The 18,196-nt window shown below is 41.8% G+C and overlaps 1 protein-coding gene across 4 annotated transcripts in view; it reads right to left on the bottom strand.

Moving 5' to 3' along the window:
* The window catches only part of senp6a (SUMO specific peptidase 6a), a 78,410-nt gene that overhangs the window by 33,216 nt on the left and 26,998 nt on the right, over positions 1 to 18,196 (bottom strand). For 3 of the 4 annotated variants that reach the window (XM_055639470.1, XM_055639469.1, XM_055639473.1), the window contains exons 4-9: positions 11,065 to 11,204; positions 9,620 to 9,787; positions 6,131 to 6,154; positions 3,845 to 3,915; positions 2,151 to 2,305; positions 407 to 800 (exon numbers count right to left, since the gene is read on the bottom strand). In XM_055639470.1, the coding sequence (XP_055495445.1) occupies positions 407 to 800; positions 2,151 to 2,305; positions 3,845 to 3,915; positions 6,131 to 6,154; positions 9,620 to 9,787; positions 11,065 to 11,204 (952 nt within the window). The remainder of the gene's footprint in view (positions 1 to 406; positions 801 to 2,150; positions 2,306 to 3,844; positions 3,916 to 6,130; positions 6,155 to 9,619; positions 9,788 to 11,064; positions 11,205 to 18,196) is intronic. The other variant, XM_055639472.1, reaches the window with a different exon arrangement.

Below are 18,196 nucleotides of genomic sequence, written 5' to 3'. Positions count from 1 at the left end.
TCACATGCAAATTAACAGCTGCATTTCTATAATGTTCCACTATGCACAAGATGTTTTAATTGGTAGTAAAGCATTTTAGTATGTTCCAAAATTGCATTATATCTTTTAAATTCACTCTGCTGATTTGTTTCAATGCAGTATTTAAGGAGATTCTTCATTGCCTCAGAAGGCGATGGAGGCCAAGTTATTGGGAGTTTTTAAGACAGAGGTTGACAGATTCTTGATTAGAAAGTGTGTTATGGGGAAAAGCCAGGGGAATGTTGAGAGGTAAAGATAGATCAGCCATGATTGAATGGCAGAGTGGACACGATGGGCCAAATGGCCTAATTCTGCTCCTATGACTGCAAGTTATAAACATACAGTGTCATCGTGCACCTTCATTGCTACTGAAAGTATCTATACTCACTCGGATCATTCATTACATGTTTCTTCGAGTCCACGCGTCCTGTTGCATGCACAACTGTCCGTGGCATCAACCCTACATTACCATTAGTATGCAAAGTGCTGTTCCTGCTCGAATAGAGTTTGCTGGTCGATAATGGAGTCAATATTATGTCAAGAGGCCTGTTGTAAAATGTCTTGGCGCTGACGCCCACGCTGCCTTCAGCTTGCGTTGGGAAACATGTCCGTATGGGCATCCTGGGCTGGGGTGTGCCGACACATGCAGAGTCTGCAACGTATTTCGGACGCCTTGCTGCATCCTTGGGAATTGGTTTCTGGCAGTTTTCACACTTGGTATGGTCTTCACTCTTTTTACCACAATTGTTACATAAACTGAAGAATTCGTGAAGCGCTTGCCCCTGAAATTCGGAAAGAAAATCAGAGTTTTAAAATGGTCCCTTAACAGCTCTATTGCAGAAGTATATTATGGGTAGCACAGTGTCGCAGCAGTTAGGGCCGATGCATCACAGTGCCGGAGACCCAGGTTCAATCCTGATTACAGGTGGTGTATGTACAGAGTTTGTACATACACCACCAAATTCACCCCAGTGTGTAGGGAGTGTATGAGAAAGTGAGATAACAGTGTGAACAGGTGATCGATCAATCCAAGACCACAAGAAATTGCAGAGTGTTGTGGATGCAGCTAAGACCATCCTGCAAACCATTGACTCCATCTACCCTTCACGCTGCCTCATCAAAGCCATCAGCACGCGTGGTATTCCGCTCCTAATAAAACCCAGCTTAAAGCCACTAAGGAAAATCACCCCTACATCTCAGCTCAGCTTCTGCCTAAACTAGATTAATTTTCATTATTGTAGTCTTTTGGGTACAACACGTGATCCATTCCAACTTGTATCCTTCACAGCAGCTTTCTCCCACAAGTTTTGCCTCAACCTCTCTCCTGGTAATAGACTCCTTTAGCCAATTTCTCCCCTTTCCCATCAGGCAAGAGGTACAGAAGTTTGAAAAGGCATACCTGAGATTCCAGGACGGTTTCTTCCCAGCTGTTATCAGGCAACTGAACCATCCTATCAACAAATAGAGAGCGGTCCTAACCTCCCATCTACTTCATGCGAGATCCTTGGACTATCTTTAATCAGACTTTACTAGACTTTATCTTGCACTAAATGCTATCTCCTTAATCCTGTATCTGAACACTATGGACGGCTTGATTGTAATCATGCATAGTCTTTCCACTGACTTAATAGCATGCAACAAATAAGCTTTTCAATCTATCTCGGTACTAGTGATGATAAACTAAACTAATGGCTAATTGGTCGTATATTATACAAATGCATGTTCATGGATTGCAGTTAGTCAACTAATTGATCGCATTAATCCCTTACGGTTCCTAAAGTTCTGCGACACTTGAAATATGTAAATGATCCAAAACGGAGCCACAAAGTGCTGGAGTAACTCAGCAGGTCAGGCAGCTTTGCTGGGGAACATGGATAGGTGACGTTTCGGGTCAGGAGAAGAGTTCTGAACTGAAACTTCAGCTGTCCATTCCCTTCAGAGATGCTGCCTGATCTGCTGAGTTATTCCAGCATTTTGTGTCTTTTTCTGTAAGCCTGCACCTGCAGTTCCTTGTCTCCATGGAACCAAAGGCGGTCTTTATCTCGCCACTAACGGTAGAATTTGCTGCAGCCCCACATTGTCCATGCGGTAATGTTCAGTCTTACAAAGCTGAACAGTGAACTATTGCCCACCTCAGTATTCGTCATATCTTGCGTTGCAGAAGCATTAGAGTTCATTGATTCAGGCAACGCTGGCATTGTGTCATCTTTTGCTTGCTTCGTCAAAACACGCCTCTTAATGTTGGGTAGAGGATATGCCTCCTCTTCTAATTCAGCCGAGGCTGCACCTATCAAGAAAAAACACAAGGACTGCTCTTGTTAAAGAACTCAGGAGACCAACAGCACTAATTAGAAAGGAAACATAACAGAACCTGCAGTGTGGAACAATAAATATTGAACACGCACCCACAGCATATCAGTTTGAAAACAATTAGTTTAGCTTTAGTTTAATTTAGAGACATAGCATAGAAGCAGGGCCTTTGGCCTACCAAGTCCATGCCAACCATCGATCACCTGTTCACACACTAGCTCTGCACACCCCTTACATACTAGGGGCAGTTTACAAAGACCATTTAACCTACTGACCTACATGTCTTTGGAATGTGGAAGGATATGAAAAAATCCACTCGGTTCCCAGGGATAATGTGCAAACTCCACACAGTCGGGATTGAACCTAGGTCTCTGGCGCTGCAAGACAGCCGTGCTGCCAGCTGTGCCACTGTGCTGCCCAATTCTGCCTTAAAGGATCAAATTATGTGCTTTGTAGTCAGTGATTTCACCGAGGAGTGCCAGTCAGGCCATGAATGTATTTTCAGCAGTAAATGCCTTGTAAACAGTTGGCCGGTCCACAATCAACACAGCACCTACCAGCTGATTGTGACTGTGTGGCAATGAAAAAAATGAATAAACTTAGTGAGAATTAAATTGTTCTGTTTCAGTACATACGACAATTAATGACTCTCGACTCTCTTGGAAAAGCAGCAAGGAAGTTGGAAATTATACCAAAACCTTATAAGGCACTGACCGGTCAGACTTCATTTGGAGGATTGTGAGCAGTTTAGTTTAGAGATACTGCGCGGAAGCACTAATTCTGCGCAGACCAGCAATTCCCCTCACATTAACACTATTCTACACACACTAGAGATAACTAACAATGTTACCAAGACAATGAACCTACAAACCTGTTCGTCTTTGGAGTGTGGGAGGAAACCGAGCTCCTGGGGAAAACCCACACAGGTCATGGAGAGGTAGAAACTCTGTGCAGAGAAGCACCCGGAGTCAGGAATGAACCCAGGTCCCTGGCGCAGCAAGGCAGCAACTCTACTGCTGCCCAGCGTGCCCCATATCTGAGGATGCGTTGGCACTGGAGAGGGTCCAGAGGAGGTTTACGAGAATGATCCCAGGAATGATTGGGTTAACCTATGATGAGCATTTGACGGCACAGGGCCTGTACTCGCTGGAGTTTAGAAGGAAGTGGAGAGGATGTTTCCACTACTGGGAGAGTCTGGGACTAGAGGCCCTAGCCTCAGAATAAAAGGACATACCTTTAGAAAAGAGATGAGAGAGATTTTTTTTAGTCAGAAGATGGCGAATCCATTGAATTCTTTGCCACAGATGGCAGTGGAGGCCAACGCATTGAGTATTGTTAAGGTGGAGATTGAGAGATTCTTGATTAGTACAGGTGTCAGGGGCTCAGGGAAGAAGGCAGGAGAATGGGGCTGAGAGGGAAAAATAGATCAGCCATGACTGAATGGCAGAGAAGACGATGGGCCGAATGGCCTAATACTGCTAATTCTATAACTTATGAAAACCACTTAAATACTCACCTATTCCTTCAGATTCCATTAAAATAATACTGTCCACAGGAACCTTTTGAACATCAACTGGGTATTCTTTTCTGAAAGCATACAATTGATCTAAAATTAAAAACTGAAATTACAATAAACACTGAACATTATTCCCAGCCAGACACTGTTGTAAGCAGTGTAGATTTAAGCATTAAATTATGGAGTGATTATTAGACAGAAAGGGAAAAATGCAAAATAATGGGTTTCAAAATAGTTAAATGAACACTTGCCCCACTTTGGAACATCCAAAGATAAAACAAATTTACTTTTTGAATGGTAGGAAGTTCAAAAGCAGAGAAGCAGAGCGACACATCCCCATGAAAGCAGATTGAAATGTCAGGATTTGAAGAGATAAATAATGAAAAGAGCAAATGGAACACTATTCTTTATGTTCAGTGAACTAGAGCACATGCTGGAAAGAGTGCAGAGAAGATATAGTTTAGATTAGTTTAGAGAAAGAACATGGAACCAGGCCCACCAAGTTTGTGCAAACCAACTATGACTCTATACTCTAGTTTTATACAAACTATACTCTAGCTTCATGTTCAATTTTGCAAACATACTAGGGGCAATTTACAGAATGATGAAAGAAGGGTCCCGACCCAAAATGTCACCTGCCCATGTTCTCATGGGATGCTGCCTGCCCCCTCAGTTACTCCAGCATTTTGTGTCTTTCCTCAAGTGATACAGGGCGTAGCAGGAACAAATACTTGGGTGAATCATGAAAATATATATTTGTGCATTTCGTTTCCAGATTCAGAAACTACCCACACCATGGAGGCAAATCAAATTTATAGAGTGTCATTAATTGGGGGGGGGAGGGGGGGGGGCTAGAAGGAGGAGGGAGGCAGGAAGGTAGTATGGTTAATATCAAACAAAGTGTAAACTCCATTCTGAATCTATTTTATTATTTTGATAACATGGAATTTACTTGCAAAACAATGGTGGGAAAAAAAGGTGTTCAGTTCTGTTAAAAAATTTAAGTAATTCAATTCAGGAGATCAGAATTCACTCTGGAGGGCGGGGGCTGGAATAGGGAATGGAGCTACTGAGGTAAATAAGAAGTGCATTTAAGGGGAAAATACAGAAATTCATACTCAAAACTATGTAACACAAGATATACAAATAAGCTAAATGACAAAAAGAGCTGTGATACCACAGCATTTCAGAGTATCAAATGGAATTGATAAGGTAGAAACTAGTTTTGTCAATTATTGCCACGTGTATCAAGGTACAGAGAAAAGCTTTTTTGTTGCGTGCTATCCAGTCGCCGAAAAAACTATACATGATTACAATCAAGTTGTCCACTGTGTACAGATACATGATAAAGGAAATAACATTTAGTGTAGGGTAGAGTCTGATTAAAGGTAATTCGAGGGTCTCCAGAAGTAGTTCAGGACCACTCAGGGAATATATAGACCATGTTTCGGGTCGGGACCCTCCTCTAGCACTTCTTATTTTGGTCTAGATTCTAGCATCTGCAGTTCCTTCAAACCTATCTCTTTGACTGAACATTGGGGCACCTGCCCCTATATGTGCAATGTTGTGTGAAATGTTTGTGATATGGAGGGGTCAACCATGAAAATGTTTTATAAATAATGTTTCAGTGAAGTGTCTTGGATCATTTTACAACATGAGGAACTATATAAATGCATTTTACTATTGTTGAATGTCAAAACAATGGTATAGCCTTATGTTCTGTGAAAATGCTCAGACGATATATAGTTTGACCACAGTATAAAGCTATTAATATTTTAAAGAAACATTTCAGAACCAATCACTCCAATTCATCTATTGGATTGCCAATACTCCCAATAACTTTTATTTCTAATAGAAGCGTATAAAATTACGAGAGACATAGATTGGGTAGACTATCAGAATATTTTTCCCAGGATGGAAAAAAATCAAATATTGGAGGGCATAGCTTTCAGGTGAGAGGGTCAAAGTTTAAAGGAGAATTGTGGGGTAAACGTTTTTTTTAATTATCAAGTTTACCATGCAGTAATTATTTAGTGAACATTGACTCCTAGTTTGGCATGAACATTTAGAGAACACCCATCAAGGAAAATGGAAGGATATCATATGGGATAAGAAACCAATCCATGAGGATGGCAGAAAACAAATATGTTTGGATCTCGACCACAGACACTGTATTAAAGTTGCAAGAAAATGACATAAATACAAAGCATTAGCAGCAATGAAGCCATTTAAGAGACCTTGCAATGGTAATCCCAGCTGTTATGCAAGCACTTCAGTGACACTTACCCTTCATCAGGTAAGCCAAGATTGCTTTAAAAGTGAAAAAAATAAAAAGGCAATAATCTCACATTAATATTTGAAGATTGACAAATGAAAAATTAATATACAGATCCACCACCGAATTTCCAGCAACTGATGGTCCGGCACCTCCTTTAATCTGGACAAAATTATGAGAGCGCTCTTGAAATCCACCCCCCCCCCCCCCCCCCCCCCCCCCCCCCTAGTCCCCACAAAACTGTTGCGCCCGAGTTGGGCGAGGCGGCCAATCTCCACCTCATCAACAGTTCTACACCAATCAGCAGGTCGAATTTCCCTCCTGCGGCCGATCGGCGGGGTGGAACTTGCCTCCTGTGGCTGGGGGTCTGGAACTCCGGCCCAGCCAGAGCTGGCAGATTCGTTCCCGTGGTCAACTTAGCGGACCGGTATCTCGGCTCCTTGGCGAACTTGGAGGACCATTCACACACCGTTGGATTATTCTCGGAGGCCGTGACCTCTGCTAGTCTAGCAAAATGGATAATCCAGAAAGGCTCTGGAACCAAAGGTGCCGGAAAAATCGGTGTTGGACCTTTATTACCATTTTGTCTTTAAATTTTTATCAGTAGTAGTTTCAATGTTACAAAAGGCTGCATAAAACTAAATTTAGATCACCAATTTTAGCTCTAATAATCAAATAATAATAATGTAACTATTATACAATATACATCTCAATCAATAGTTATAATACTATTAAACCTGAACAATATTGACACGAGGTCTCCACCTCGAAATGTAGCAGCCATTTTCAATCGATTAGGCTTCATGGATGGGTTTAAACTGCAACACCAATTCTACTGCTTATGAATTTCAAAGCACCAACACCATATACTTTACGGTAACAATGTAATGACTCTATTTTAGAGGATATGGGCCAAACGCAGGTAGGTGGGACTAGTGTAGGTGGGACATGTTGGTTGTGTGGGCAAATTGGGCCAAAGGACTTGTTCCACGCTGGATGACAGTCTCTATGACTAATTAAGAGAGGTTGCAATTCAACATTTTGCCAACTGTTCTGAACTGCTCTAATACCAGACTGACAAGTGCAATTTTCAAACTGTGTAGAACCCTCTCACACTCAAAACAATAGACAACATCAAAAGGACACAAAATGCTGGAGTAACTCAGTGGGTCAGGCAGCATCTCTGAAGAACAGGAGTAGGTGATGTTTCGGGCCGGGTCTGCTCTTCAGACACTGAGATCGGTGTTTGAAGAAAGGTCCCTATTTGTGTTCTCCAGTGATGCTGCCTGGCCTGCTGAGTTACTCCAGCATTGAACTAAATTATTTTGGGTTCTGAAAATTGCTAATGATGCAAATAAAATACTATCAAAGCAGACTTGATGGGCTAAATGGCCTAATTCTGCTCCCATATGAAAAGATGTGATAAACAAATAAACCAGTTAGCACAGGGGAAGAAGTCCAAGCATCTTTTAAATGCAATTTTTTCCAGTTTGGCTTTGTTTAGATTAGAGATATAGCGCAGAAACAGGTCCTACGGCCCACCACGTCCGTGCCAACCAGCGATCCCCGTACACTCACACTATCCTACACACTAGGGACCATTTTTAATGAAGCCAATTAACTTGCACGTCTTTGTAGTGTGGGAGGAAACCGGAGCACCCATGGAAAACCTACATGGTCACGGGAAGAATGTACAAACTCCTTACAGGCAGCACCCGTAGTCAGTATTGAACCCAGATTTCTGCGCTGGCATCTCTACCTCTAGGCTACCATGCTGCCCACTATTACCTGCCTCAACTACTGTCTCTGGCATCTTGTTCCAAATACCCATCTTTTCCTTTTACAATTATATGTAAAAACTTTATCCCTCAGCCTCATATTAAATCTTGCTCCTCTCACCTTAAATCTGTCTCCCACACTGGAAAAATGACATTTCAAAAATAATTCAGGGACTGTGAAATGCATTGGTGACATATTCAGATAAGATCATGAACACACTCTACAAATTTTAAACACTTTTCCCAATGTGAAGTACAAAGCTTTTATTTTTTTATTATTTTATTCAGGCAAGCAACTTCCATTCTCAAAGGATCCACAAATTAATTGTAATGGCAGCTACATTTTGGAAGTGGAGCATGTTGGACCATCTACCCCAATGTTTTGAGCCTAGGTTATGCTGACCACTTAGAACAAAGTTTACTAACCGCAGCCAAAATGTACAAGCAGATCAACTATAAAGATTACGCCAGAACACACAACTACTTAGATTCCAACTGTGAACGGAGTTTATTGCATCAGGAAACTAAGATGCAAATGCTGGTACAGTCTACCCTCGTTATTCCGGACATCTTTGGAACGGATTTTGGTTATAGGAGATGAGGCATCCCCATGGTAATCAGACACCACTCTCGTTAAGAAGCTGCTTGTTACACTGCGGGAAGCCAGTGAAATTGTCAAGCGATTGCTTCGATCGACACTTGTGCAACTATGCTCTATTGAACAATGTAACAAACAGCCTTTAATATTTGTAACTTACAGTAACAAAAATACAATTTTAACTGTTAAAAAGAATTTTGTATTTGAAAACAACTCGTTCATTCACAGAGTGATCACTAGGAAGTTGAAGCGAATCCCTTACTCGTTTTTTGTGGGCAATCGGCTGTAACGGATAGCATTTCTCCACCAACCCCACTCCCGTCCATTATAATGAGGGGTTACTGTACCTGTATCAAGATTAATGAACTTACACATTTTTTAATCTTTTCCTTTTACAATTATTCCTTCCTACAAACATTCCCTCCAGAGATGCTGCCTAATCTGCTGAGTGAATCCAGCACATTGTCTTTTTTGTAAACCAGCATCTGCAGTCCCTTGTCTCCATGCTATTTAAATAAAAACAAAACTTGGTGGATGTGTTGTGATGGAGTGCATTGCTAAGTACTAACCAAAACCTGTGTAGTAGGTTTAGGATAGAAAGATATTTTTCAATCCGCTGTATAGCACAAGCAGCTGAAAATGTTAAGGATCCCACAAATAGAGCAGGGGGAGGGGGTGGGTTGATTGGCAGAACTTTGGTCAAAGGCCAGAATTGAAAAGACAAAAAGTGTGAGATAAGGAGACAAGGATAGCAGAGACATGAAGCCAGAGGAAGGAATATACGTGGAGGGGAACAGGAGAGGGAGAAATGAGTGCACATCCGGCTGGGGCACAAGGAAATTGGGAGTATTCTATATTCATACCATTGGGTTGTTCGCTACTCAAGTGGAATTGTTTAGAAGTAATAAAAGCATGGACCAGGGGTCAACTGTGCTTGTTCCTCAGCATAACTTGAATTACTGATTCAAAACTTGATCTAAAACCAGCATATGCTAAAGGTGAAAAAGTAAATATCTAATATCTCCAGCGTGTAGGCAGTTACAGCAACACCTTTGACAACACATACATGAAAGATGAAAACAATAATAATGAGTGTGCAGATGAACACAAAGTGCAGAACTTACCTTTGGGCTGCTGTTCTTATGATTGGTTGTGCATTGGCATGCTGAAAGCGCCTCCCACGAACAACTATTCCTGGCCCCATAGGGCTAGTAATTACTAAGCACTTGCTTCGATTTTTATCCATCTCCTTGCTCAGCGCATGGGGTGATGATGCAGTCGACATGCTTTCACTGTAAGCAAGTTACCATCTTAGTACACCATACATAGAGGAAATGCATCTGCTGAAAATACAATTTAGCATCGTTTGGGACAAGGGTGGGCAGGAAATGTGTGCATTGCACACAGCTGGAAGATAGGAATATAGGACACTTGGCATACAAAATCTTTACCTTGAACTATAGACAGTACCTAAAGACAGGATCGAACCCGGGTCTCTGTGCGGCAGCAACTCTACCGCTGTGCCACTATGCCGCCCTTGTAACTAACCTTATACCTAACAATTCCGAATTGCAGTTTAAAACTTGCAGATGCCTACTCTGAATTATCAGAGGAACCTCCATATTGATCAAAAGAACTGTCAGTTACACAAAATCAGTTCATATTGACAACAATCAACCCCAACTTTGATGGAAGCAGCAGGAAGAACATTTTTCTCACCCTACCTGCATCTTTGAAGTATCACCACTTTTTGCCATCTCTCGACCATTGAGCATTTTGCACATATGCAATAGCACCTGCCCCGATGCACTTGAAACAAAGTCCTCATGGTGCGCCCTCAGTTCACTGAATATTCCAGTTTCCATGTTATCCCAAATAAAGTTTCCCTCTCCTTTCTCACCTATATTCCTTCCACTAGCTTTACATGCACGCATTATTTATCCCAATCTCACATCTTTTGTCTTTTCCAATGGCCTTTGTCCAATTGTCCACCTGTCTTGCTGAGTTACTCCAGCATTTTGTGTCTATCTTCGGTTTAAACCAGCATCTACAGTTCCTTCCTACAAAGAAAAGCCCTCAAGTGCGTTCACCTATTATCTACCCTGCTTTGTCCTGCCCCTCCTCTACCTGATACGTCACCTATTCATGGTCTCTAGAGATGCTGCCTGACCCACCGAGCTTTCTATCCTTGCGTATGAGGAAGCATCTGCACTTCATTCTAACTATGTTATTCCACTTTCTCATCCACTCCCTCCACGCTAGATACAGGGACCAATTAACCTACAAATCCATTTGGTCACATGGAGAATATGCAAACTCCACGCAGACAGCACGCAAAGTTATGATCGAACCAGTCTTAGGTGGCAGCGAGGCAGCAGCTCCACCAGCAAGGATATGAAGCCAACACTTTATCCTGGGTGTGGACCTTAATGTACTCAGTCAATTAAATAAACATGTTTTGAATTGAACTGAATTTCTGGTTTAGGAACATAAGTATCAAAACTTTAAAAACAAATGCAGCTTATTCCAAAATACTCAAGCATAAACCAATCCATAATATTTCACAGACCTTAGTTTTCTGCTGGGTCCCAGCATGTTGAGTCCAATTGCATTTCCTTTCAAAGCTTTACAAATGCCAGGTGCTTGGTTTTTTCTGCTGTAGCTTCTCAATAAATTAGTTTTAATTTCTGATGAAAATTGAGATTTGGTCTAGAAGAGAAGGTAATCATAAATGGCAACTCGGGTAAAGACTTTTTTTCACATTTAAATTACGTTGCAACTGATTTTTAATCTTACTTTTTAATCTCTCACAGTAATAATGCACAATATATTTTGTCAACTTCAGTGCTATTTCTTTGAAACTCAAATTCTGGAGTTTAATTAATCTAAAATGAGAATGAATTCCTCGTATCCATTGCAAAGTATTATCATGTTTTCATGTTTACAAATCATTCTCTTTATGTTTCAAACAGTCAAGTTAATCTGAAAAACCAGCATTCATTCAGTCTTAGATGGAATAAGGATCTGCCTCGTGTTTCTGGTTTGACAAAGACAATATTTGCAATTAGTTCAACAACAATGATGTAGAAAATATCAAATGAGAAAGTTTGCTGAAATGACTGAACAAGTTGGACGCATCTGTTGTGAGAACACAACCAGTTCATGATACAGATGCAGACCTCTCCATGGAATTGCCTGAAGTTTCAAAAACACAGCATTGGATGGGCAAAGAAGTTGTCCTTACTCAACTTATTAATTTGTATTTACCTGAAGCACAAACTGATTTTTGCTAATGCTTCATTTGTTGATAACATTTTGAAACATTTCTTGGTTGGCTTGGAAAGAGATGTACAGAGGCAGAATCATAACAGATTAGGAAGTTCTTTGAGTAGAAACAACGACTTACACAAAGAACTGCAGATACTGGTTAATACACAAAGGCAGCAGCTCTACCACTGCACCACTGCCTCTTGAGACATAAATGTAATCACTCCAACATCATCCCCACTGAACCTTTGAGGGCGTTGCCAGTATTTGAGACGCTGAGTTACAGGGAGATGTTGGGCAGGCTAGGACTTTATTTCTGGGAGGGCAGGAGATCAAGAGGTGATCTTATGGCATATAAAACCACTAGGGGAACAGATAGGATGAATGCACAGAGTATTTTAACCCAGGGTAGGGGAAATCAGAAACAAGAGGAGATATGTTTAATGTGAGAAGAGCACATTTTAACAGGAACTTGGGGGGGCAACTTTATCACTCAGAGGGAGGTGGATATATGGAACAAGCTGGCAGGGGAGATAATTGAGGCAGATGCTATCACAGTAGTTAATAGAGATTTTGAAAAGTACACGAATGAGAAATGGGATATGGACCAAACGCAGGCATAGGACTAGCTTTGAGTAGCATCTTGGTCGGCATGAATGAGTTTGGCCGAAGGGCCTGTTTCCGTGCTGTAATCCGACTCTCTAATACCTAACCAACAATGAAGCATGGTACTTTAACCATTGCGATAATGTTGCATGCAATCTCATTTGAAATGTAGCTAATTGACTTAGATAAACTCAAATTCAGGTGGTGAAGATCCTATCCCTTTAATATGAGCTGTCACCATATAAAAGTTATATCCATCATTTTTTTTTTTAAAGCATGCACATTCCTCATTTGCAGCCTTGCTCAGGAATATTGTTTTATTGCATTCATATATGAAGTAAAGAAATATAAAGAAATTTGTTTCAAGGAGTTTTGTTAATCAGCTAACAGCAATCAAGAAAATGTTAAGTTGTCTCGTGAATGGCTTATGGCCTTGAGACTATAAACCATTACAAGGACTCAGCATTAAACAATGCCCATGTGTTAATGTTAGATTGGTTCTTTGAAGCTTGACAATTATCAATCATGATGGATATGTTTGAGATGCTTGTCTCTTGAATGGCCCCAGGTAATAATAGTTTTAACTATGTTGATTAAATTTATGAGCGTGCAAATTAACGCTATTCAACTAGAAAAGCAAGATTCATCACGTTTAATTAATTATTATCACTAAATATGAAGTCCCACGACACCACTGAAGGACTTTGAAAATAGCTCCCAAGGCATCCAATAGTCAAACGGGGAAAGGAGAATGCAGTAATTCAGGGCTAATCATTGTGAAATGTGGGCTTTTGCTTCTTGCTATACCAGAAATCCATTCAGAATTCTTACGAGATCAGAATGGAATTTTTCTTTTCCCTCCTTGCCCCCCCCTCACCTTCCTTGAATACAAGGTGTGGAAGATTCCATAATCCATGCCAAATAGAGATATAGGAAATCTCAACTAAAAGCAAGAAACATTTAGCTGATCAGGCAGCATTTACGGAAAAAGAGTGGATTATTCAGACCGAAAACCTTTCAGCGGACTGCTCGATCACGATGCTTTTTCTTTCCCACATGTCCAAACAAAATCTACTTCAGAAGAAGTGGGACTGGTGGAGGAAAACCAGTGGAGGAATAGGATTAGTTTCCTCAGATCCCATCTGAAAATGGTGTATTCTTGCAGTGGCAACACATGCATTTCAATTCTCACACACTTCTTTTTATCCTATTGCACATCTTCCCAACAATCCAGTTATTTTATCTAACTTTGTCAATTTGTAGACAAGAAGAACATAAAGCAGGTTAAGAGTCAAGTGTGTTTTTGTTCTTTTAAATCTTTTTATCCTGGGCCTTTTATTGTATACCACTGAAGGAGATGCACTGAAATTTTGTTGTACAGTTGCTGTGCAATGACAATAAAGTATTCTATTCTATTCTAAGTGATTTATTGTCATAAGTCCCAAACAGAACGATAAAATTATTTAAATTGCAGCAGCACAACAGAATTGGTAAACATAGTAGTCTGTAAACAATATTAATAAACAAAAACTTCAGAGCTATAAACAATAAACACGCATGCATGCACATACATATATACACACACATGTATATAGACATATACATAATATAAATGCGTACATGCTTACACATGTAGATACGTTCGCTCGCACACACGGTTTATGCTGCTGATTTCTTGGCCAGCAAAAGAGCAGAAGGACAATGGAGTACATGAAATGGCACCTTTTGGGGTCTGTTCAGCACAGCAGATAGTAAGTATGTCTGACCTCAGTAATACCCTATCAGCAATATCAGAAACACCTTAAACCAGGTTTACCTGCTTGCACGGTTGGTGTAGCTCATGGCTTCCTTTTGTTTGTTTAGATGGAGGTTCAGTAATGTTTATGAAATATTTCACGTCTATGAAAGAGCTCTTTGCACTTTTAGCCATCGGAAATATAAATTTGCAGTCGCAGGAAAGTAGCAGGCAGTCATCCATTATATTGGTGTCTCAAAGAGCTATCTCAGTCCACAACTTTCCCAAGATCCCAATAAGAATCATAATATTACAAAAATAAAGACATGGTATAAACTATATGGTATAAACAATGTAATATTTATGTACATTTTACATGCAAAGTTGTTAAACGCAGCTGAAGTAACAAAGAAATGCAATTTCTAGTCACCAATTGCAACATACTGTTTTTAGTTTAGTTTAGATAAACAGCATGGAAACAAGCCCTTCAGCCCACCGAGTCCATGCCGACCAGCGATTTCCCTTTCATACTAGTTCTATGTCATCCCACTTTCTCATCCACTCCCTACACACGAGGGTGAATTTACAGAGTATAATTAACCTACAAACCTGCACGTTTCTCGGATGTGGGAGGAAACTGGAGCACCTGGTGGAAACCCACACAGTCACAGGGAAAACAGGCAAACTCCACAGACAGCACCCAAGGTCAGAATCAAAGTCGGGTCTCTGGCACTGTGAGGTAGCAGCTCTACCTGCTGTGCCACTGTTGGATCATTATCACAATAGGCAACAAAGGTGAACTCTTGACAAGGAACACAAAGCAGATACAGACTATACAGAGCAGATGCCTTAAATCCAAGAATACATAACAGTTTTGATATTTTTTTAAATAATTCTACTGTGTGCCAACACACGTGGAACAGAAGCACAATATGTGCAAGGCATCGATATATTTACTGAGTTGTGCGCTTTTGGTTGTATGGAATCCATGAAGTCACAATGAGTCAAAGTAGCTCAGAATACCCGAATCATCAATGAAGAACTTGGCTTACAAGTTCTGAATCTAACTATGCAGAGACTCTCAAAGATTTTCAGGTCAGATAGACAGCATGAATAGTCCCAACCCAAAACATCAACCATCCCTTTTCTCCAGAGATGTTGCCTGACCTGCTGAGTTACTCCAGCACTGTATCTATTTTCGATGTACACCAGCATCTGCAGTTTGTTGCCAACTTGATCATTTTTGGTCAAAATAATACACATACAAGTATTCAAACTTTATTAGTATTAAAATTATGAAAATCTGCAATGCAAAATGAAACATTTCCGTATTCCAAGCGACCCCCATACTATGAAATTCCTCATCAGTTTTCTCACACCCCTTGACTGAAAAGGTTGGGTTCTTGGGAAGACCCAAGTGCTGAAATAACTCAGCAGGACAGGCAGCATCCCTGGATAAGATGGATAAGTGATGTTTCAGGTCGGGAAGAAGGGTCCTGACCCGATATGCCACTTTATCCATGTTCTCCAAGAATATTGCCTGACCTGCTGTGAGTTATTCCAACACTTTGTGTCTTTCCTTGGTAAAACAGCATCTGCAGTTCCTTGTTATTGCAGGATGGATTCTGCCCTGGCAGCACATGGATTTTAATTTGCACATTTTTCACTCCATTCTCTTTCTTAGATCTACAATAGTCTTCCTCTTGCCTTATTTTCATTTCACCAGCCTTCCATCTTCAAGGAATCAACCTCTTGCCATTTCCAGCAACTTTTGTTTGATTAGTTTACAGATACGTCACGGAAACAGGCCCTTCGGTCCAACGATTCAGTGCTGTCCAGCGATGCCCGCACACTAATACTGTCCTACACATACTAAGGACAATTTACAATTATACCAGGTCAATTAGCCTACAAACCTGTTCGTCTTTGGAGTATGGGAAGAAACCTGGAGATCCCAGAGTAAACCCAGGGAGAACATGCAGACTCAGTATGGACAGCACCCATGGTCAGGATTGAACCCGGGTCTCTGGCACTGTAAAGCAGCAACTTTACCCCTGCACCACCGTGCTGCCCATGTTAAAGAAAACTTCTTTAGCACGCCCTAAATAGAATTCCAAATTTTCTGGAATTTTATGGTATTTCATAAAAAAAATTTAAATTGCTTCCTGCGTGCTATTTGTCGGGTTTATTCGCGGGCACACGTTAACAACACAAAGAAGAACAAGGCAAAATAGATCTATGTAACTACACTATATCTGCCTTCTTCTGTTACTCACTTGTACAGTGTTATGCAAGGCAGCTTTTCTTGCCTCCAACAGCTTTCGTTGTCTTCGTTTTTTGAACCTGCTCTGTATCAGTCTCTGCTCTCTCTCCCTCCCTCTTTGTCCTCCCTCCCTCACCCTCTCTCTCTCGCCCCTTCCCTCCCTCACTCCCCCTCCCTCTATCGCCTTTCCTCTCTCTCTCTCCCCTCCCCCTCTCTGTCTCCCCCTCCCTCCCTCTCTCCCCTTTCCTTTTTTCTCTCCCTCCCTCCTATCCCCTCCCTCCCTCTATCCTTCTCCCTCCTTTCCACCCCTCCATTTCTCCCTCTCTTCACCCCTCCCTCCCTCTCCCCCTCTCCCCCTTGAGCCCACCCACTGTTCTGTACAAATTAATCCCAATGTAACTGCAATTCCACCACCCACTGGTAACTTTTCACCATTAGGCTTATCCAGAAGTCTACCACTGCCTGAAAAATAATTAAAGGCTCAACTTCCACTGAGAAAGAGAATTCCAAAGAACAGCCCCGAACAGTCTGTGACCCATAGCGCTGTGGCCATAGCACTATGTTTAAAGCCCATAGCGCTGCAGCCAGTAGCGCTATATTTAGAACCCTGATAGCACTGCAGCCGACAGCTCTTTGTTTAAATTCTCACGCTTAAACTGACATCGCTCTGTTTAAACCTTTGAGCGCCAAACCAGCAGTGCTGCGTGTATTACCTTTACACCCCTTTGCGGGTCGGATGCGGATATTTCCCAAAATTATTAAATTTCCCTAAAATTACCCAAAGACAACTCGAATTTCCCGAATTTCGGGTAATTTCCTTCAAAGTGGAAACACTGGTGAGGGATGAACTTATCTACCTATCTATTTTACTAAAAGTCTGTTCTTGACCGGTTTTCTTGTATTGTATTCTTGTATTCAAATTTTATTGTCGTTGCCTCACTTTGAGACAACGAAATGAATTTCCCGTACAGCAGTATCGTTAAAAAAAATCACAAGAAAAATAATAAAAATAAATAATAAATAAATAATAAACATATTAAAAAAATAAAATTGAAATTGAATTAAAAATTTAACAAAAGCACAAACACAAAAAGTCCACAACACAACATAACATAAATGGCACCCAGGTGAGGACGGCACCATAGTCCAGCCAGCCTCCCCTCCGTGTCCATCCGTAGTCGGGGCCTTCCGAGCACCTGCAGTCGCCGCCCCGGGTGGCCCGATGTTCAGGCCCTCACGCCGGGCTGGTGGAACGCTGACGCCGAGCCCCGACGGTGAGCATCCTCCTCCTCAGCGGCCCGGACCTTCTGATCAGCCGCCTCCCGCTGCCGGAGTCTGCAGCTCCTGAGTCCGCAGGCCGAGCTGGGCAGAGTCACAGGACCCCGCGCTGTCCATCAGCGCCGCCCGCGTTGGGAGCTCTGCAAACCGCAGCTCCTTGATGTTGGTGCAGCAGGTCCAGCACTCCGGGCTCCAGACGGCGACCCCCGGTAAGGCATCGCCAGCCCCGCGATGTTCCAGCGCTGTCCCGCCGCTGCTGGAGCTCCGGTCGATCCCGGCAGGAAAGGCCGCGCCAATCCAGGTAGGTAGGCCGCTGTGGGGGGGGGGGGGGGGAGGACGCGACTCGAATAATAGTCGCGTCCTCACCAGGAAGCGGCTGAAGTACGGTATCCCCCGCACCGTGCCCTCTTCCCCCACATAAAAAACACCAAAAAACACAAAAAAACACACTTTTAACATAACAAAATAAACAAAAAAACAAAAAGATACCGGGCTGTAGGTGGAGGCTGCTGGCACCAGCGCCACCGGAAGTACAAGCGATCTGTGCTGCGA

Source organism: Leucoraja erinacea, chromosome 8 (assembly GCF_028641065.1).
Source record: "Leucoraja erinacea ecotype New England chromosome 8, Leri_hhj_1, whole genome shotgun sequence".
NCBI classification, from domain to species: Eukaryota; Metazoa; Chordata; class Chondrichthyes; order Rajiformes; family Rajidae; genus Leucoraja; species Leucoraja erinaceus.
Note: the sequence above shows the minus strand (reverse complement) of the source record. Positions and strands in the feature narration are given on the sequence as shown.